Raw genomic sequence first — 23,450 nt, forward strand, 5'->3', positions numbered from 1 at the left:
CTCCAAGTGTCCAAGAAGAGCCCTGGAGTCCTGCCCCTTCCTCGCATGAGCTCAGCTCAGCGAGAGCGGGAGCCCGGCCCTGACACTGACTCACACTCCGGGCCATCCCAGGGAAACAAAGGTTCCACTTGTTTATATCACAGGAAATCTGGAGCTTTTCCTACCTCTGCTCACTCCCAGAGAGAAGTTTCCTCTCCTTTCTCAAGCCAGCCTAATCTCTGCTGGCTTCTTCAGACCAACAGCTAGGAAAGGCAATGTGAGCGAGGATGTACAGAGATTCTGTGAATAGCCCAGGCAGAAAGTTTTGCAAGTAACTCTACGGAAAAAAATGAGCTTATGAAGCTTATGACAAATTCTGAGTGTATTGGTCTCTCTGTTAAAAAAAAAAAAAAAAAAGCTGACATTTCATGTCATTTATGCCTTTGTTCTGGCTTTTGTTTTTTAAAGAAAGATGATCAAGAAACTGTTCCATGATTTTCTGTTACATGACAATCTTATAAATTCTTAATACAGCCTCCTCACAGACATTTCAATTTTAAAATTACCGAGAAAGGGCAGGGGAGGGAAACACATCATGGGTTTCTTAGAGAATTTGGAAGAAATTAAAGATTTATATTTAAGCAAGCCACAAGATACACTCTCACTCCCATTTGACCTGATATACTATTCAGTAAGCATTTACACACAAACACATCTACTATGGACGTACTTAGGCACACTCAACACATTCCCTACAGAGGCATTCTCATGGGAGTGCCAATAGAATTATGGGACAAGAAAAAAAGCCTCTAAGCTGATAGAATAAAAAGATAAAAGCAAAAAAATTGGTTGTCTCTAGTTTTAAGAACCAGTGTAAGAAAGGACATGATAAATTTAGACAGTATGGAGATTTTAAAGAGGAGGACAATAAATTGTTAAACATGCTTCCAACAAAAAAAAGAACAAGAAAATAATTATTTTGCAGAGCCAGGATATTACAATATATTTTCTGCTACAACAGTGAAATATGATAACATAGGGAGGATATACAATTTTCTTCACTGGATTCTTTTTTAAAAACAGCTGTCCCCTAGGGATTATATATATATATATATTCGGTCCCAATCCACTTGAGAGGCTTCGAGTAGATGATCTCTGTGATCCCCTTTAGCCTTATACCAAAAGTAAATCACAGCTGATCTGAGTAGGACTATCACTGTAAGTAAAGATCTCCAGAAAAAATATCGGGATGTTTTAAAGAATGGAAATGAGCAAGAGATGATGGCTCACAGAAAAGGCAAGAGTTCTTGCAGCAACACTCCCTGTGCCTGCATCACGTTGCAGAACAGGTTCAGGAGTGACTCAGAGCAAAGTCAGGAGGCTTCCTGAGCCTGCAACCCCCTTCCTCAAGATTTCTGTTTTCCAATCACTAATTATTTTAAAATTATATTAAAATACATCATTACTTTCACTTCCAGAAAACAGAAAATAAAAATGGTATTTGTTTTAAGAGAGAAAAATAATCTGTAACACATTTATAGTTTATACAATTTATGAGTGTACAAAAGTAGAAGTACTACAACCAAGTATGACTTTTAAAAATAATTCCTGACTAGGGAAAATTTAAAAAAGGAAACACATTTAGAAAAATTCCACAAACTAATGAAGCTAAATAGACTGCAAAAGATGAGTGTATGAATTGTACTCTTGGCAAATTAGAGGTTATATTCAGTTTGGTTTGGTTTACATCCATCAGTCTTTTTAATACCACATCGAACATGAAAGTTGTTTATGTAATTTTCAAAGTCAGACAGATATTTCATTTTTTTGCATAACTATATTCATTCTTTCAATTTTCAAAGTTCCTATGTACTAAGAATAGCAAACATAATTTCATTAGAATTTTTATAATCTTTTCAAAGATTAAAAAAATTAACAACTCAGATGTAATAAATTAAAAAATAAAGTTAAATTATTGGACATAATACAAGTTGGCCAAGAAAAAAAAAAATCTTTTTACTCAGAAACACTAAGATATTTTATAAAACTGTTTATTCCTAATGCCGTCATTATATTAATTTAAATCCTTTTATATCAATTTGTATAAATTAGATTTTACTTAGGTAGATTTTACTGCTATTATAGACATACTATATTACATTAATTCATGAACCAGTTCTCTTGAAGCTTATCTGCAAAAAAAGCCAGCTTGCATGTCAATACTGTTACTTTCTGAAGCATTTTCTCCATTCTGAATTAGAAACATGATACAAATATTTCCTAGAAATTCAGTTTATGTCTCCATCAAGTATCTCTGAAACTCAGCAAATCAGCTATATATTAAACTACTTTAAACTTTATTTTAAAGCACTGCATTTGGGGGTTTTTAACCATTCTTCTTTTAAAATGCTTGTGGGGGGTATAAGGCTTGGTAATGGTACAGACTCAACTGAAATTCAGAGATTTACTGTGATTAGCAAGCTACCAATCATCGGCTGATCCACAGCAACTTACAACATACATACTTTTATTCTCTCCCTATTATGAAATATAATTGCATTAGCTTAAACCTACACATCCTGTTTTTCAGACTGAAGCATCCTAAGATTTCCTAATCAAAACCACGACTGAAAAATTAGGAGTATTCCCTCCCAGAGAGCACTCCTCTAGGAGAATTTAGAAGCCCAGTGCTCTCCCTTAGGAGGACAGATGAGATTTTCCTTGTTAGTTTTAAGAGTAACTTCTGGTACTATCAATACTTCTTACATTACTCTGCTGCTGTTTTTAGATGCTCTTCAAGTAGTTCAAGTCAGGAACATAATGTGAAAATGGTTTTCATGCACATGCTTGATGTGTTTCTTTCATATGGACAAATATTTTCTGAATAAAGACTAATAACACACATATGAAGTCTCCTGGCACAGACAATGACTATCTTGCATTTATTTAGAGTCCAAAAGGTACTTTCCTAAAAACAAAAGCCTAAAAAACATCACAAGCAGCACAAACCATTGTATGGGAAACCTCCTCTGCCAAAAACGGCCAGTGCAGACTGATGTGGAAGCTGAACCATGTCACCAATACCTGGACAACTTTGTTCAGGCAGCTTGAATGCTTACAAACCAAAGTGAGAAAACATGAAAGCACAGATATCTGGTGGGCTAGCAGGGAAGGGCGGGAAGTACAGAGGAGATCAGGAGTCACTCTTCAATCATGTAGCACAGTTCAGTGACTCAGCAGAGACTCACTGCCAGCCAAGGTTATAGAATTTGTTCTTCTCTTTAAATTTAATTTCCCATTTCCCGTTCTGTTCCCTTGGTACCAAGTCCTGCTTTGAGTCAGCCTTCCCAAAGGGGTCATGCTGCTTTTTGACTGTCCCTCATTTCATGAGCCAACCATACTTCCCCTACCCTTCCTTCTTATTGCTGTGAATTAGTTGCTCTAGAAAGAGTAACGATGTTATAAATAACTTATTTATAACATCCACAGTGCTTCATGAACATCAGCCACCATTTGCAAACATGTGCTATTTTTTTGCATAATGAAAGAAACACATAAATCCTGTTTCCTGAGAAATGGCAAGTTAGACCAGCAGAGGAGCGAGCCCCCCGCTGTAGGCAGCCTGGCTCTCATGACAGCGACAGAAAGAGGTCAGTGTCCTTCTTCCCCTGTATCTTCCCTCACAAGACAGCACTAGAATAAATGGTGAGGGCAGGGATGCCAGACTACAGCAGACAGCAACTTGAAAGCAAAACACGAATGCTGCTTAAACAGCTGAGTGCTTCCCTCTGCTCCTACACAGCATTTGACACGCAGCTGATGCTTGCCACGACCACGGCTGCCATCACTGATGACTGTCTCTGAATAAATGAACACCAGGAGCCTGTGCTTTCAAGTGCAGAGTGCTACATGTGCTCAGCAGAGGACTGAGGCACGCTGTCCACATCAGCAGGCGTTCTTAATAGCGTTTGTATTCAGTACCAGGTGGTTTTGTTCGCATCCATTTTTTCCATTATCTCAGCATTTTGAACACTGGCTTCAACATTCCTGTTAGGGGAGCAAGCACCTCCAAAGGCATCGGAGGGGAACAGCAAGCAGCAGCGAGCTGTGCCATAGGAAGCGCAGACCGACATGTACAGCACCCGCAGCCAGTGCCAGCTGCGCACCATAGGTGCTGCTGGGCAGCGCTGGCACATTATCAGCCGGTTTAGAACACCAGGAAGAGCCTCCAACTTGCATCTCTCCAAGATTTCTTTTTAAATGACAACTGAAAAAATAAGGGGGAAAATGTTTTCTACAAGCAAGCAGACAGGGGTCGACAGAACAGGTGTGGGAAAGACGTGACTGTCAGCGCAAGGCATTCACCTCAGGTTCTGGGTCCCCAGCTCACCAGCTCAAAATAGAAACTTGGAGCTTGCAGGCACTCAGTCTCAGAGTTTACAAATTTCTACCTTATTACAGAGGACAGGTAGAGTCAATAATTGACATGAGCTTCTAGCCCTTATAACTCTTCTGCCTACTTCCATTATTTCTTCTCCATTTCTTCTCTCCCAAACATACTAAATAAATACAGAAATAAACATTTCTGTATACATTCAGTGCTTTGCAGTGAGAAGGATCCCAAATATCAGTTAACTAGATCTTACAAGTTGTTGGATCTACATCCATGATAGCCTCCCCCTATGTATTAAATCATTACAGTGGCTGCAACATTCCCCACTTTGATGGTTGAGTATAATTTACATTAAGTTCTGGCAAACACTCATGTGACCTCATCAAAGGCTGTTAATGAAATCTAGGTCTGCTCAAATTCACCACTGCTTGCCAACTATGAATGTCTTGCCTGAAGAAAAGTACAAATATATCTCAAATGGAGAATTTTGAACTAATTTTCCTATACTTTTCAAGGTTTATTTTTAGATACAGGAGAGGAAAAAGTGATCGCTTGTAAGAACGGAAGCACATATAGATCGTAATGGAAGGAAGCCCAACCTAGAAAGAGAAGCTTTAGATAAGCTACTACAAAATGAAAAAGGAAAAAAAAAAAGGCATGAACACCTGTATAAATGTCTTGAGGCTGCATGAGCAAAAGGAGGACATTTGAAACAGGCATTTCTATTTGACCATAATACTTGTGCTACTTTAACCATGTTACACTGAATTTTCTCAGGAGACACAACTTACCTATATGCATACTGTATTTCTTCTAAAAATTCATCTGTCAGCAAGCTATGTCTTCAGTCACATGAAGCATTGTAAATTAGTTCACTTACACCAATGGTTAATGGAAATTTGACAGAGCCAAGGAATCTGATTCCAATTATACATGGCCAGTGGTCGATTCATCAATGCAAACAGGCAAAGAAAAGGACTACAAAGCACAAGTATTTGATTATTTTATTTTTTTAACAAAGCACAGCTCAGATGGCACTGCTCAAATTAAACTCCCACAACTGCATCATTAATTTCCCTAGGATAATGTGCTTCTGTGATTTTTAGAATAAAGAACAGCAAAGCAATGAATTCTGCACACCTATAAAACCAATGGGGTTTCACGCAATTCCTCAGTTTTATCTTTAGAGAGTTTATTGATCACCTTAAAAGACAAGGGCCACTATATCCTACATTGTTACCACTGGGCTAACACTTGGAGCACATCAAACTGCCCGGTGATTTATAGGAGAGTATAATGGCATCTGCTTCTGCTCAGCTAGCAGCAATCCTTTCTGTCCTCATAATCCTGCCAATATTTGCGTAAAAGCATTCTTAACACCTCAATAATACATATCACCTCTGCGTGAAAGATGATCTAAACTTATGATTCATAAAATTGAAAACACATTAGAACACCAAGAGATAACACCAACAAAATGAGACTCTTGATTCTTCTGTAAATGGGACTGACATTTTCCATGGGAATTACCTTGTTCTAAATAATCCAACGTTATAAAATCCTCACAGTAATTTATTGATATTTTTAAAAAAAATCAGTAGTTGTTAAGAAATATTTTAAATCAAAAGGTAGCAGTATCATTACAATAATATGTGTTTCATCAATAACTGTATCAAGAAGAAGCAAGAGAAAGAGTTTTAGGGTCTCCAAACTCGGAGCCAAAAAAAAAAAAAAAGAAAAAAGAAAAAAAAAAAAGAAAAGCATTGTTTCTGCCTCTTCAAAAGACTGCAAATCATTGAAAAACTGAGGCTACTTGTAAATGAGCAAGGCACATACCAGGGCAAAGATCTCATTAAAAACTACATTGCTAGAGAAAACTTTGTACTGATTTGGCACTCTGCATCATACATTGCAAGACTTTTGATCCAGTATGCAGAGCCCTCAAGCTAAATATGACTTTGCTTGGAATGACAAACTTAAAGCAGGATTTTCTCTCTCAGCCAGCATTAAATGGCAAAGAACATGGTAATGATGGGGGAGGAATTTCTTGCAGCCAGGAGAGAAGTGCTTGGGAGGTTAATGTTTTGCAATCGTAACCAAATGTGCCAGTGCATCACGTTTTGGTACCACAAGCAGGCAAAGACAACGGTGCTGAAGCCTCTGAAGGGCACTGCTCAAAGATTAACCAGCCTGACTCTAGACAGGAAAAAAGCAACAACAGCAAAGATGTGTTGCTTTTAGTTAGCGACACACTTGAAACACAAATAATGGATTTTACTAACAAAAATGAAGCCATTATTTTCCATAAACCATGCCAACTTTAGGTGAAATCTGACGATATAGGAAGGAAGGTCTGTGGGTAGGATGGAGAATTTTTTAAATATTCTGAAAATTCTGGGTAACAAACCAATTGATTTATGCTGCACAAATATTTGGTCTTTGTGAATAACAAAGGTAAGACTTTTCATTATTACAGAGTAAGAATTCCCTTCAGGGAATGAAGGCCACTTCATAAACACTTTGAGGACACTTCACGTTAGAACAAGGCACTCCAGAGTCCAAAGGATATGTAATTTACTTTAACCAGTTCCCATTTACAATCACTACTCTAGCAACAGTTGTAATTATAGTAAACTGCAGACACAAGAAATCCTCATGTGGCACTAACAAGGCCTTATCATTTGTAAATTCTAATTTGCCTATATCAGACTCAAGAGAACTGAATTTTGTGCAACACTTGAATTCTGGTCTGTGCCTACATATGCATCACCTTTACAAGTGAATGCTTATGTTACACACCAATTATAAATACTATTATAATGTAAATTATAATAGTGTGTTTATCTTACATTATTTTCTTCCTCTGCTGTGTATTTCCTTTACATACTTAGATGTGGGAAAGTGTATAATTTAAAACTCACCTCTTGTAGAACTGCATTATTAAAGAGACATTTCCTGATGCTACAGAACACTTTACGTCCTGAGTCCAAAAAAACCCCCAGGTTTAAGTACAGCCATGCATGAGTTTAGGTCTCCCTGCTATCAGGTGCTTCCTATATAAAAAGCAATTTTCCTTAAACAGGACTTGTATGAACAAGATCACAGGCAGCGATCAAATGATAAAAACAAAGATCCTCCAAAATAGAGTAAAAAAAAAAACCAAAATGCCTTTTATTAACCAACTTCATGTGCTGGGAAAATTCTTTTTCAGCATACTTCCAAAGCTTTCACAAAGCCTAATCACACCTTAAACACTGGCAGGTTGCCAGGGTCACAAATAAACCACGCTGCAGATAGAGACCATGATGGCTCCACGCAAAGCTGACTTCACTGCTCTCTGCCCCACTCCCTCACTCTGGCAGGAGGAAGGTTCAGTGGTCAGTGAGCAGTGAGCACTGCCAGGCCTGGCCTGGCCCTATCTTGTATCCCAGGGGGGCTGCTTTGATGAGGTGCCACTGGAATACAGCTCAGCATGTCCTGGTCCTGCACGTTAAGCATGCCCTGCACGAGAGTCAATAAGCCCATCCAGAATCAGAAGGCAAGCAGGGTACCCTGCAGACTGTGAAGAAGTCAGAAATGGTTAAGGAGTAATACAATCTAGGTTTTTCCTTTGTTTAGATTATCCTAGCTCTCCACTACCCTCCTTATAGAGAACATATATTGCAGTCTACTATAAAATATTAACTAAAACTCCCTCAACATAACTAACTTAAGTTTCCACCACGCCTCTGCAGGGTCTCCCCTTCTGCTGTACTGCTGTACCTCAGGGTGGATGTGGGAGTGGGTGCTGTGCTATAAACCAGGTCATGCAAATGATCTAGGTAAAAAAAGAAAAGCTTTTTGGGCCAAAAGATGTAATTCCTGAAGCAATCACAACTCAAAAGGTGAGAAGCTGCTGCAACCAGGGAACAAGAGCAGCTGCCCAGGAGCTTCTTAATATTACCGAGGAGTCAAAGAAAATGCATCACGTAACTACTGCCATAGCAGAAGTCCAGGCTGTGGAAGCCTCCTAATGCTTCTTAGTGTATCAGTAACACCTTGCAAATCTAATTGTTCACTTAAAGGAAGGATTTCACAGATTTTTCTTTAGTTGTTACTTCATTAGGAACAAATGCACTTTTTCGTCTGTTTCCCTAATGAACATAGCTCAGAGTTATCAATCCTTTTTAAAAAAACCCAGATAAACAAAGCCAAAACCAAACAAAAACCCCCAAACAACAAACAAACCCACAAACAAACAAAAACCAACCAAAAAAAAATGTGCCTGCTCCAGTTTAGTCGAAACATCTCATTTTGCTTTCTAGTCTCTCTAATTTACTTAGTGATAGTCTTGGAGGCTTTGGAACAAAGCGTGATCTCTAAAAAGATGGTCTGCTTCAATTTATCAGAAAGTAAATTTTTTCCCCAAGTGTTCACCTCAGGACTTTATTTTTATGTCACGTAGAACAAACCCATAAATAATATGCTTTCTGTTTTACTAATCCCTTTAAAAAGCTATTTGAGGTATTTATGTATTTGCCACAGCTTCCTTTTTTTTTTTTTTTAAGCAAACTGATGGCACTGTGACAGTTTACATAAGAATTAGCAATTTCTTTTTACCATAATCTGAGTAAGTGAAAACATGAAAAGCCTCTCCAGTTTTGCAGTTTTGTTCTTTAACAGAAAGAGTTCTCTAACAGAGGAGTAAACCTTTAAGCAACATAACAGTTCACACAGGCAGCAAATCTCACTGGAATCCACTTTTGGATGCGTGGCAAAAGAAAAAAGCAGAATCTTGTCCACAGAAAGATTAGGAAATAATGACCATAAAGCTTCACGTTTTGGCCAGTGACAGAATTTAGAACTTCAGGATGAAAACTTCTTTAAACAAACACCAAGAGAGAATTAAGAACTGACACGTACCTTATCTGCTGGGAGAAAATCATTTTCAACTTCTATTGACCTTGGTCGTAGCTTTATAGGTTTGTCTTTGAAGATATCTCCAAAGCCAACACCCTTGACCTTTTTGGGTTGGATTGTCGTGCCTCCATTGGCTCCTTCTGATTTTGTGCTGCAGGAGTCACCACCATCACTCTCAGAGCCTGTAGCATCTTTTAGGCCTGTGAAACGAAAGGATGAAAGAAGGAATCTTAGGTGTGAAGCTCATGATTTTGAAAACAGATTGTGACTGGAAAATGATCCCTCCCACCATCCTCTAACGGAAAATGAAACCACAAGAAATAGGTAGAGAAGATGCTCTCTGTGCCATGCGCTCATTTTTGAGTTTTAAAAATCACTTTATTTCATCGCATTGGTGTACTAGTTAGTACTTACACCAATCTACAAAACATGCATACTCCAATATCAAAACTGCATGAAGCCGCTCATTCCTTGAGTACCATGAAAATCCTTTTTCCTCTGACAAAAATTATTTGGAAGAGAACTCAATAAATGAAAGAGTTAAATTCAGTTGTAGGGCACCTATCCTGTAAAGCCACTTAAAGCTAACAAGCAGTCAGACCAGGCACACTGTACCTTAAATCTGTGTGACTCATATCAAGCCAATTATGCAATTAGTATCTAAAGTTACATTACCTAACTGAAAAAATATAAAGCTAAAAGCTGTTTAAACAAATTTGCAATAAAATAAGCTGCATAATACGTTCCCTGCTGAAAATTAAATCTCTCTGCAGCACAGACAGCCTCATAAGAAAAGCACCCATGCACACTATCTGCTAGGAATATAATAAATCAAAACTGACATTCTGATTTGCATTACTTCTCTCAGAGAATAGGAAAATTTATCTGTGCTTATCTGAAATATCTGCTGTTTGAATAGCACAGGCCACAGATGCAATATGGTGATGCTTCAGCCACTTTGCAGAAAGGTGCAGAATCAGGCCAAACAGTAACTGACAGCAAAAGTGACCCACTGAAGATTCCTCCAATTGAAACTGTTCCCTGGATCCTTTAAATCTTCCTTCATAGAATCACAGAATGTCCTGAGTTGGAAGGGACCCACAATGATCATCGAGTCCAACTCCTGTCCCTGCACAGGACAACCCCACAGTTCACACCGTGTGTCTGAGGCCTTGTCCAGTCTCTTCTTGAACACTGCCAGGCTTGGGGCCGTGACACCTCCCTGGGGAGCCTGTTCCAGTGTCCACCACCCTCTGGGGGAAGAACCTCTTCCTAATGCCCAACCTAAACCTCTCCTGGCACATCTTCCTGCCATTGCCTTGGGTCCTGTCATTGGTCACCAGAGAGAAGAGCTCATCGCCTGCCCCTCCTCCTCCCCTTGTGAGGAAGCTGTAGCCACCATGAGGTCTCCCCTCGGTCTCCTCTTCTCCAAGCTCAACAAACCAAGTGACTTTAGCCACTCCTCTCACAGCTTCCTTTCCAAACCCTTCACCAACTTTGTGGCCCTTCCTACATTACAATCTGACTTAACTATGTTTCCTGGAAAACCACAGCTACTGCTGCTACTACAGCAGCCATTCCCCTCACAAGGATTCATGGTGCTACAGATGTGGATCTTACAAGTCAAAGAAAGAAAAATTTCAAGTAAACTTATCTTTTTAATTAGTTTTGTATCAAAGTCCACAAAGTGATTGCAATGGAGTTTCATCATAAGAGGTTGCCAATACAGAAGATTCTTCTTTAAAATCTAGACACCTATAATCAAGTAGAGATATACTAATCTCTTTCCCTCTTCCCTTTGGTAAGTAAGTAATGTTACCCCAAAACTATCTGTATTTCTGCCAAAAGGAAAGAAATAGTGCTAAGATAGGGCAAAGTCTACCGGATACCTATAAAAGGGCTACAAGTTGTGGAGCACATGGGATGTTTTATAAAACCTTCATAATGCCTCAGTTTCTACAACTCTCTGATATGTATAAGCAACAGAAACAGAATGAAACAGCATTCCTGAGCTGAAAGCATCTGAATATTATTTCCAGCCTACACTAGAATAACCCTTCAAAACCAAACAGAGGAATTACCTAAAGAAAAAATATATTTGTGAAGCAAATAAAAATATTGATGAATAACATTTTTAATATTGACAACTGAATGCTTTGCTTTTGCCTCCCTGACTCAAGTGATGGCTTCAGTTTTAACAATCAGGCAGTCTCCATCCAACAACTTTCTGCCATGCTGGTGAGCAGCGACTTGTTTTGGGGGAGACTTCTTCCTGGTAATTCACTGTTTAGGAATACAACTACCCAGTAAAACACAGCATCTTCTTCAAAGGCAACTTTAAGCTTCTCTGACAAAGGACAGACACAACTGCAAATCCTATGGCCTACAGGCAGAACTTCATGACCAAGGACACAAGGGGCTCACCTGTTAAATTGGTTTCAACACCAGGGTGCTGCTAGGAAATGAAACCAGGAATTATGTATCAGGCCAGGATTTTTAGTAAAGCTAAGCAGAAAAGTCATCATATGCTGCTCTGAGGTTTTCTGTATCCAAAACATGAAAGGAGTACGAATGCAGAATTAGAGAAAGTTCCCAACTAGAAACAAACAAAAAGACTAAACACTAAGCAAAATGCTTAGGCTCTCTGCCCTCCTGAGTGGCTCCTACATCTACCTGTTGAACATAGGTAACATTTCTGTTTGTTCAAGCATGCAATTTAGATAGCACTGAACAAGTTATTTGTTCCATAAACTGTTCAGGACTGGAATTCTAAAGCATTCTAAATAATATTATTACAGTTCTTTTCTTAAATATGCTGGGTCTTAGTCTCTTTACAGGGACCTTTTTATTTATTTTCCCAAGATGTCCTAGGGGAAAACTTCAAATCTGGTTTCACTGGTTTATTATGGTAGTTGGAACGATAGTATTCCTGCCATGAGTAAATTCTGTGTGCTCTTTCTCTTCCAGAGCTCATGAAAGCAATAACCAGGGAATTCAAGCATTCACTGCTCTGTGCTGTGGTTGGCGGGAGGGGAAAGGTTTTCCATAGCAGAGCCATTCTACAGTGCAGAGGCACTCAGAGATGCAAGGGTAAATTAATTAAGCCAGAGAAGTATAAATCTCTTCAGGTAACACAGCAAAATCACTACCTCTCTCTTCTTAATATGGGATGGGAAAATTACCCTCTGGCAAAGGTTCCTTCTTTCATCCTTTCATCCTTATCAAAATCTCCTCAGATTACTCTGTGATGGAGGGAAGGAGCAGTCCAGAGACCTTCCTCCACAGGAAACTGAATTTTAACTGCTAAAATCCATGACTGCTCTTAACCACTCCCTAAAATGAACAGAAAAACTGTCTTTAAAATAAATAATTAAAATAGGTTTTCTGCATTGCTAATTGTGGGGAAAGAGGATCTGGACCTTGGCCAGTGGATAGAAGTAAAATATGGTAGTAATTATGGAAATTAACTTAACAGGTCTCACACGGACTTCCAGATCTTTGAAGCCTGCATGAAGGAGAGATCAGAAACCTCAAGGGGCTCCAATAAGAATTAGGCTTTTGTTTCTGGGTTTTTCATTATGGCATCTTCATCTGTTGTGACCATTCTTCTATGATGAGACATCACACCTTGTATCAGAAACCTCACCTCAGGCTTACAACAGATTTCCCTAGCATCATCCATCTGTGTTTAATGATAATCCAAGTGTCTTTTTATTCTCTATGCTGCCACACAGCTTTGTCTCAGTACACAGTCCTGATAATGAAAGCAACGTAGGAAGTAGCAGCATTTTTTTTTTAAATTATGACAGAACAGACTGAAGTGATGACTGTCCAAGCTAAACTGCTCTTGAGTGGCCAGATACAGAGGCTAGCCTTACAAAGCTCCTTCAAAGTTAAAAGAGTTCTTCCATTCTTCCTGATTGACTGGGAAAATGACATAATTTATTATTTTTTGACTGACACAAAATAAGGAGCCCTCTGGACTTAAATAAATAAGAACAAAAGACCTGTCTTTTCCAAGAACTAGTTTGCTCTTGCTAATATTACTTCATGCCTGAGAGCAAGACGCAAAGGTGACAGAAGAGGAGAACTACATGCAGTGGAAACTGAGAACTAATTTGATAAAATGAAGATCTGCAGCAACATTAAGAAACAATAACGCAGTGTTTAAGTACAAAACTGTCCTGCAGAAAACAAACTAACACGCCCTTCCTCTTAACGACATGCTAAGGAGAATCTCTCTTACCTTCCCCTCAAGGTGAGATATATGCCTACACCTCTGATTTATACAGATAAAGAACTTGCAATCAAGGATTTGCAACGCTATGCCCACCCTTGCCTGAAAAATTCTCTCATTTATTTTTTCATTGGGTTGTTCCCATATCTATCTCTCTATATATATCTATACACCAACATATATATATGCCAGCAATTCTCTCCGAGCAATCCTGCCACGTGCAGCTGCACTGGCCTCCCTGGCCCTGCCCACACAAGGAAGGGATAGCTGGTAGCTGAGGTGATCCTCTTATTCAAACTGGAAAAATGTGCTTCTTCCAACCATCCTCTTTTTTTCTTTTCTCTTCAGCTTTTTATGGCCTTTTTTGCTGCTACAGCAAACAGCTTAGTGGGATAAACAGACACGGGGGGATGGACAGTTACCTCAAAAGACAAATTTAGCCCACAGATAGAGCTGGGAACTAAGCAGGAATCTGAGTGACCTAGACTGTCAGATGACAATTTTTAAACGTGAAATTTTCAGCAAGAAGAGCTACAGTTAGCAGGGAGGTCAGGTCGCTAAATGGGCATTAAAAACTGGAGAGTATTTCAGTTGGCGCGGTCATCTGCTGCTGCTGCGGACCAAGACACCCACGCAGTCTGACACAGCTGTGGTGAGGCTGTGAACTTGAGCACTGAGGTAAGGCCACCAGCTCAGCAAACAGCTATCCTCAGAAACACCCAGCACAGCTTTTGCTTTTAAGTCTAGTTATTAAATACTTCAAGTATAGCCAGGATGGGATAAAAGCTACAATAATCAGGCCTCTCACTTTTTTTTGTTTGTTTTTGATTTTTAATTTTTAACAGTAACTCTTCTAGAATCTGCCAGCTCTCTGTCAGCATTTGGAAAACCGACAAGCTAAGTACATAACACCAACAGGGTGCTCACTAACCTGCCTACTATCACACCAGTCCTAACAGTAGGAAAATTTGTCAGATCTTTAAAATTTCTCAGGAAGGACACAAATCTGTTGGGAGTGTCACTTCCCATTTCTGGCTCTACAAGCAAAGACACTATTGTTTTCCCTGGATTTACTGTTGCTGAATCATCTGTGGCACCATAAGGCACAGCTCAAATCTGAGTGTTGGATGCACTTTTATAGTAAGCTCCTCGAAGTCTGAACAAGGGCAGCATCAGCAGCAAGAAGTTAAAATTCCCAGGAGCCAACTGTTCACAGCTTTTGGCTGGGACAAAATATGGGACTACTGACACAGGGCTATTTTAAAACACTCAGAGCAATAAGATCCTCTGTTGCTCATGCTCTTTACAAATGCAAGATAATTTTGTATTCATGAAGATTAACTTCTGACAACACTGTCTGCAGAGAGTTCACACTTCACACAAATTTTTTCCTCTATTGATATAGAAGAGACATTAGTTTTCTCAAGACATTTCAAAAACACCACACTCCTGCTATGTCAGTTATAGGTTTTTTGAGAGCAACATTCTGAAATGTACCAAAACAGATTAGCTCAAACAGGGACTAAAAAGAGACCACAACATCAGAGTTAATTCACCAGTGGCCCTAGAGCTGTGCTGGCATCAAATCAAGATTCTAAATCAGAAAGATATTTAGGGATGATAAAGGGCTGTGTAAACTAAAGCTGTTAAAACCAAAAATAAACAGCTGCGATAAAATTAACTCCATTCAAAACAGGAAATGAATTGTTTCTAAATAGCATAAAATGGCAGGAAAAAAGGGGGAATACATTGCGAGTTTTACAGAGCTTTCTATTTCGAGCTGCTATTTAGCAATTTAATTTTTGTTCTTTATTCTGGGTTGTTCTCTCCACAGACAATTTATGGCACTGGGCAAAAGATGGATCACTCTCACAATGTATAAGCTAATAAGGTTATGAGTCCTCTAAGCACTTCTCAGGCTAGCTCTGTTAAGTGATGTAAAGGTCAGCTGTTCAGAGACACGCACCTGAGACGATGCAAAGGATCTCCTGGTTTGGTGTAGCAGCCAGGAAGAAATGCTGTCAAACATGTTTAGTAGAACAAAGAACTGTGTAAATAGAGCTTATTGGGATTTTGCCTTTTATGGAAGGGAAGGAAGGTGAGGGGAAGTATGTCCTTTCCTTCTATTTAGAAAATGACAGTGAGGAATGCCCAAATGACTGATCTGAATGACGAAGAAGGTGAAGTTATACATGGCAACCGCAGTAGGTGAGACAGGAACTGTCCTTCCTTTTCCTCACGTACTGGCAAAGACAGAACAAATACCCACGGCCTATGAGGTATTTCTCTTGAGCTTGCTTTCTACCAAAGTCCTGTATTTTGATGAAGTCATATCCGACAACATCCCATAGCACAATAAAAAAATCAAAACCAGAACAGGAAGTTGGATTTTAAATATTACTGTAGAACAACGCCATGTAGATCCTTCATAGCCTAACGGTTAATAAATTCATGCTTTAAAAAAAAAAATTATGCTGCCTTACCAAGAGGGGTTATACATGTACAAATGGCTGAGGCAGACTATCTCAATACTAGTCATTATTTGTTATTCTCAGTTATATTCCTTGAAGAAATGTAACCATGTAATCTAAACATTTTGTCATTTCCTTTCAGTGTGTTAATTTTCCTTAACACAACAGCTCTTGCCGTGTAAGAAACAGCCCTAAAACCTCTATGCTTGCACAAGAAATCATGCAGGGAAAGGGGAGCGGTGTCCAGCACTACACAGCAACATGCATTAAGGGCAACACAGCACAAGCATCTTCTGTGGGATGAACGCAGAGCCATCAATACGCAAGTTGGTGGCTTCACCTCATCCCCAGCCATTTCCCCGAGTACTGTAAGAGCGAATAGAAACAATCAATCATTCAGGAGCTCTACAACTGTAGCATCGTCCTCTTCATTTTGGAACTATTTTTCACCACCTTTGTTCTCACCAAGTACAGGAACTTATTACACATGAAAGGACAGGTAAGCACCCACAGCCAAAAGGATTCTTTACCTGCCACTCAGCAAAAACCGGTCTTTTGTGAGACTCATGGAAAAGCACTTGTGGGAGTCTGAACCAATGGAAGGATTTAACGTGTTTCACCCCAGTCAACATAATTCTTCCATCCACCACCCACGATCCATCGCCATCCATACATTCATTCTCCAGAAAATAGGATGCTTATTTTTAATCATAAAAATTTCCCTCACCCAATTTTAGCATTGTTCTTTATCAGATATTATATTTCATTGTAACAGCTGTGTATTAAATATGTTCTTCTTTGTAAGCAAGTTATAAGAAGTTGAGGTGAAATAAAAAACTGTAATTGTGCTTTCTTCAGAACTGTTAAAACCACATTTCGGTTTATCATTTAACTTCGCTCACATTCAGACACTCTTAAATGTGGTTCATAACATCATAAATACATCAAGCATATTGGTTTCTTTGAACTCTGACAAGTCATTGTTTGCCAAGGATTAGGGGGAGGGTAAAAAAAAGAAAAAAAAAGAAAAAGTGGTGGAGCAATAGAAAACACAAGTAAAGTTACTCACGAATATTTCTGTTTCAACGATCCTGTCTCATCTTCTTCCATTATATCTAATATCTATTACTGACAGCATTGTGGATCCACATACAAGGAAAGAGAGGTAAATATTTGTCAAATCAAGCATTTTATCTGCCCTATTCCTCATTTATAGCATCTTTGAAGAAAAGGAAAGTGAAGGAAGAAAGAGAAATAAAACCAGTAAAAATTAAAAAAAAAATCCAAGAAGCATTTTTCGTGGAGGTGCAGCAAAGTTGCAGGATGAGAGAAAAGAGGGCTGTGATCAACAAAACAACCAGTAAGTAATTTTTGTTGCCGTGTGTCCCTCTTCGCCCAGCATATGCAGTAGCAAAAATTTTCTGACAGCAGGTTAATGAGCAAAGTGCCAAAGGAGTTAGAATTATTGCTGAGCAGAGCCTGGCATACCTACTGACCAAAAAAGCCATGTCAGCATATGAAGGCAAGGCCGAGTGTTTACGCAGGAAACAATCTTGCCTGTCGGTGGAAGGTCTCTCTAGAAGCAGCTACACACTAATTCAACAGCATTTGGCTAGTGCAGGCCTTGGTGAAGTAAGAAAATTTCTTTTAAACACAGCAGTTGCGAAATAGCTTTCAAAATGAAAGTATTTTAGTGCTAAGCGTATATTTGTAAAGTAAATGCTCTAAGCTCGCTTCAGAAGTTGAGCAACGCTTCATGCAATGTGATACAGGTGAATCCAAGCCCCCTTTAGGCATAACTAATCTAAAGCTATGAATTCACGAGCTTAATTTAGGGAGAAATGAGAAAGCTGAAATTAGAGCAGCTGTGGATTGTTTGAAACAGACATCCCTAAATGAAAACAATTCTGTGGAATGCCTCCAAATGATTTTCACTGGAGAAATAAAGACATGGATATTTCCCTAAAAATAAGGATCACAGATCAGATATGAAATGGAAGGAGCTGGTGACACCTTCAGGAGGCCTGCTTGGGAAGAACACAAGTATGCAGGTAGTGAGTGGCCAACTGATGTAGCAGGAAGAATAATGAACCCTCCTTTTTGTGTGTTAGTTTGAGAGATAGCATCTCTGATAGTATAAATGGTGCCAAACCTCATTTTGTTTAAAACTTTCCCAGATGACCTGCTTTTGTGTATCACCTATTTCAGTCCCAATTTCAAATCAGTAAGCAACAAAGAGGCCACAAATGTAGCTGGACATCCAGCCTTCTGAGATGCACTTGTACAGAGAAAGCAAAATACCTCTGTGGCATGAAAAAAAACCCCATGCAAGTCTCACCCAAATGCCAAGGGAAGTAGTATTAAACAAGACATCTTTGGTCAGCTTTAAAAACAAAGTTTACATGGGTGTTTGCCCAGAGCAACATGAGACAATCTACTGTGGGTTAAGCTGCCTTCTTGCAGCTGGTTATCAAGCATACCTGTAGGTACCCATCCAATCCTGTACTCTGTGAAATCAGTCTGATGAAATTTATTTTCTGTGGCACGGCATAGCCATGAGCCAGTCTTATTAAGAACTAAATGCAGAGGTCTAGCACAAGCGGAAAAATGACTGAATTCTTCCTGACTTCATTTAGGCTCACTCTAAATGACTTTAAAAGAGACGAAGGGCCATTTGACACTTAATGAAAACCAGGCTGGGCATGGAGAGCAGGTTTCTGGAAAACTCTGAAAGGTAATGTTAGGGCAACACTGCCCAGAAAGACTAATGTTGTGGAATCAAAGGCTCCAAAGGCAGATCTTGCATCTATTTTGAAGCTAGCTCTTAAAGTCAGAAGTCAAGCAAAGTGGAGCTCTAATTTATAAATCCTTATTATGCTCATCAGATAGGTGGATTCGAGGACATGATGGTTGAAGAACTCTGCAAGAAGCATGCAATTTGAGTGATGCATAAGCAGTCATGAAGACTATAAGGTGAGAAACAGCAGAAAAATGTGAAGACCACCAGCCACATGGTCTGCTCCAGCCAGACCAAGAGCTTGGTTGGAAGCTTGAGAAGAGCTGCAGAAAACAGAAGAATTCTCCACAAGCAAATACTCAGAGCTGCACACATCCACAAAGATTTTTGTTTAAAAAACGCCACAGTTTTTGTTTTAAAAAAAAAAAGGTATAAGTGCAAGTTATCAGAATAGAAGACTCCACTTCAATGGCTTCATCCTTTGCTGTGAATACGCATAAGACAGAAGTCCTCAGAGGTACGAGAGCAAACACATCCACCGAGAAAGGAGGAACAAGGGCAGCACAGCTTGGATGTTCAGAAGAGCAAGCTGTCTGGGACGAAAGCAGATGCCGAAGTTAGCACAACATCCTGTTCACCAGAGGACAGGACTGAACACTTTGTACTCAGTCACTCTGAATGTGACTCAGTAGGATGCCTTTCTGCTAGATTTCTCAATAAGAAAGCAGGTGGAAGGACAGATTTCTGTCTTCCTTGCTTCCTCTGTCTTGCATCTGATGTCATCAGCCTCTCTTCTTCTGTATTAACAGGGTAGCAAAAGCATATGAAAAGCAGCATGTTCCCTGCTTCCAAAATGCAGAAGGTAAAAACCTGAACATGAAATGAAAGTAGCTTTTTTATCTTTTACCTTCCTTGGCAGAACAAACGTATCAACCAAAATGCTGTGAGTAATAGCTGTCAAAGACAGAATGCCAAATGAAGAGCATGCATTAAATTGAAAAAAACCAAAACCAAAAAACAACAAAACACACAAACAACACACCAAACACCAAAACCCCATAATGTTCCTTAAAAAAAAGCAAAGCATATTTTATGAATTCAGCAATCATAATGGGAACTTTATTTTTAGAGCAGAAGGAATTGTAATTCAAAGATTTGTGGTTATTATCAATCCTTTTCCTTTTCAGGTGCTAAAAATGATGGGACTAAATGGTCTTAACTTCAATCCATAGCTGAAACCCAAACATCCCACGTAATTCACAATTTATTGTAGGCTTACACACATATGTTATATGGACACATAACATACACATGCACAGAAGGAACGAGTGCATTCTTTCTGCATTAAGGCTAGGCAGTTCATCAGCAGCAAACTGACTTTAGCTTACAGACAAATATATGCACGTAGAGTAGCCATAAGTGAGTAGCAGTGGCACATTTTACAAGTGTAGATAAATCAAACAAGTATTGAGGACTAAAGCTATTGCTTGTTGATTTTGAATCACACTCACTGTTATAGCGTCTGTAGCTGTCAATCTTTGCCGGTGCCACTCTGTACAGAATTGTCCCTTCAAAGGCAGATTTTCCTGACAGCAGGCAAGAGAAGGAAAGAGGGAAAAAAAGAGAAGGGGCAGGGTAGGGGTGAAGAGATCGAATGATGGTAAAAAGAAGGGAGAGGAAGAAGTTTTAATCTGTATTTTCAGTCACTAACATTTTTAAAGCCTCATTAGCAAAACAACGAGAATATTAACAAATGTATCTGATTGTACATGAAGTTAAAATATTCATACTGCATGTATGTCAGATAAAAGAATCTCATGATTTTGCTAAAGCTGTTATTTACTATGTTCAACAGAATGCATTTTTTCAGAGTTTTTGTCTGTTGTCCATCGAGGTGCGAGACTTGCAAATGAAATTATTTGTCTGTCTTATTCAGCCTCCTCATGGAGCACAGGGGAAGCCTGAAAAAAATTATTACTGCAATGATGTACTCACAGTGGCTCAACACTCCTGATGCAGATGTAGTGCACTCGAACAAGCACAGCTGACATCCAAACAGGGCACTGAAATACTCACATGTCTTTAACATACCAGGATCCTGTGAGCATCAGAAATTCTGCATCTTTCCAAGATGACTTATTAGAACTGTTTTAGACATGGGAACTGCTCTTAAACAATGCCTAGTTGAAGGGACAGCACACTAAAACCTAAATAAATCAGTTTTTCAGCCAGTAGCTTAATCAGGCGTTTTGACTCAGCGTACACCAACAAAAAGAAAATACTAAAATTAAAAAAAAGAAAACAACAACCCCCCCCCAACAAATCTTAGATATTTAAGATAACATCTTTATTATCAAAACCATTAATTTATTGGGTTTTTTTCTTTGATAGCAAGATAACTCATGCTCTGACATTTATGGTTTGAAATTCAAGTGAAGGTAAAGGCATTAGCATCTGAGGTGTTTTATGTGTTTGTTTTCTTTCAAATGTGAGGTAACCAGGCAAGCTTCAAGAATATACCAATATCAGCTTGTTGTCAATCTCACCTAGGTATACCATCATAAAAAATAACATCTTCAGTAAAATTTTATAGCAAAACAGCCAGTACACCTGAATTGTCTCAACATAGCATCACACCCATTTTGGTACCAAGATCATGTATTTTTTTCCTCTGCATAATATTCCGTTGGACTTCCAGAAAATAAAAAGCTATACTCATTCATGTATTGTAAAAAGACATGTCTTTGTTTTGTCCTTGCAGTTTAACTAACAACAAAAGTTTTTCCTTGCCTTATTTTTACATAATGAGGAACGAAAAAAGTCACAAATCCATCTTTCCACCTTGTTTTTACAAAATACCATTAAAAGAATGCTATTAAAACAGTCAAACAACAACTAAGAAACTGCTAAGAGAAAGGTATGTTAAGTTTCATGACACTGGGGAGGGCCAGAGAGACACTAATGGATATCTACAGTTTAAAGAAGTCAAAATACAGGAGGCTGCCTGACAGAGCCATCAGCTGATGAGTCTGTCATCAGCTCTAACTCCAGCAGTCATGAATTCTCAGTGGCCATCACTAACAGGTTCTAAAAATAGTTGATGAATACGATGAGGCTTAGCAATTCCTGAACAGACAAACACAAGAGACATTGCCATGGACATACTAAAATGCTTTTGAAATCACCTCCTTAATATTAAGTTGTTATTCTTTCAGATACAGTTTATTTGACTCCTTGACAACTTTTTGCTTCTTGACAGGCTGTAATGACAAGATGTGATATTGAAAATATTCTTAAAATTAATACTAGATATCTGAGAAATCTAGAAAAAATATTACAGTTCATGTATCCATTTAATATAATAATACAATTATAATGTATACTTTCTGTTCATGCTGTAACAGTCAGTCAAAGGAAAGCTATGTCTTATTTTAAGAGAACGCTTTGAAGAACAAGGAACTGTTGTTTACTGTAGGGGTACCTGAACCTGTCCATAGTTACATTCTGAAATACGCCTTTGAATACAAAAAATTTGGCAGTCACCTTAGAGCTGGGACAAATACTTTAAAAACAGACAAACCAACTCCCAAACCCACAACCTCTTGATCTTGTAACAGTCTGACTTTCCAATCTGCTGAGCACCCACCATCTGAAAGGAAGCACAGGTTCCCAGTCCTTTCCAAGTTAAGGGGCAAATCCCACTGTCCATATTCAGAAATATTTATGCATTTCCAAAACTAGCCCCAGACATTTTCAAAAAAGAGGCTTTTTGTTCTGAAGAAACTTCTGAGTTATTCTATGGTAGAGCCTGAAAAGAAACCAAGATAATTCCTTCTGGCCATTTACTCTGATCTGCCATGTAATTTACATGGATACAACAAAAGCAATAAAATCAGGCAACACCTTTCTCCCTACTGGGCCTGTGTAGGCCATAACAGAAGGACAGAGCAATATGCATTTTTATTAACCTTATTCCTAAAAGCCAAGTCATATATTTTTTCTCTGCTGCATTTCTTACACTTTGAGTTCACCAAAAATTACATTTGCCCTTCTAAAACAGCTCTCTTTAGAGAGGGTCAGTAAAATGTGATTAAAAGATCAAGCATTAAATTCACCTAATAACTAAAAAATACTCTTGTGTTTGCACAGTGTCCCTTCTCCGAAGATCCCATGCTACTTTCCCAAGTCTCATAGGAAACCTGCCAAGTGTTACCTTCTCCATTTTACAAGCTGGGCTGAAGAGTTCCAGGTTGCTGCTCAAGATTGCAGAACCAGCCCCCAACCCTTACTAGGTCCCTCTCAAAGCTGTGTAGAACCTCAGTGACTGCCCAAGGTTCTAGTTCAAATGCGGGTACAGCTCCTCGTACCTGAGTGCTAACTTAATAATCTGGAATTCATTTTCAAGGATTCTGCCTTACGAAGTCCTGTGATACAGACATATTCAAACAATGTTTCCAGAGAATCAAAAAGGAGTTGTTGCAGATTTGAAGTGCTGTCATGTCTTGTCATCCACACAGGAAGGAGTTGATCTAGAGATATGAATGTACACCCTTTTGAGATGTTACCCATAGCATTTCAACAGCAATGCTAGCCTGACGCCCAAATCTTGCAGAGTTTACTTGTTTGGTTTTTATTTTACTGTGTTTTAAGATTAAGCATAGATACTTGGAATGAGATTGTAATTCCTAGTCAGTTGTAAAAACTTGTTGAAATTTTTGCAATCTCATTACGGAG

At 38.9% G+C, this 23,450-nt stretch overlaps 1 protein-coding gene across 3 annotated transcripts in view; it reads right to left on the reverse strand.

Moving 5' to 3' along the window:
• SH3KBP1 (SH3 domain containing kinase binding protein 1) overlaps window positions 1-23,450 on the reverse strand; it is a 236,335-nt gene that overhangs the window by 84,897 nt on the left and 127,988 nt on the right. For 2 of the 3 annotated variants that reach the window (XM_065646464.1, XM_065646482.1), the window contains 2 exons: window positions 20,228-20,302; window positions 9,275-9,471 (listed from right to left, as the gene is read on the reverse strand). In XM_065646464.1, coding sequence (XP_065502536.1) covers window positions 9,275-9,471; window positions 20,228-20,302 — 272 coding nt within the window. The remainder of the gene's footprint in view (window positions 1-9,274; window positions 9,472-20,227; window positions 20,303-23,450) is intronic. The other variant, XM_065646473.1, reaches the window with a different exon arrangement.

This window comes from Caloenas nicobarica, chromosome 1 (genome assembly GCF_036013445.1).
Source record: "Caloenas nicobarica isolate bCalNic1 chromosome 1, bCalNic1.hap1, whole genome shotgun sequence".
Taxonomy (NCBI): Eukaryota; Metazoa; Chordata; class Aves; order Columbiformes; family Columbidae; genus Caloenas; species Caloenas nicobarica.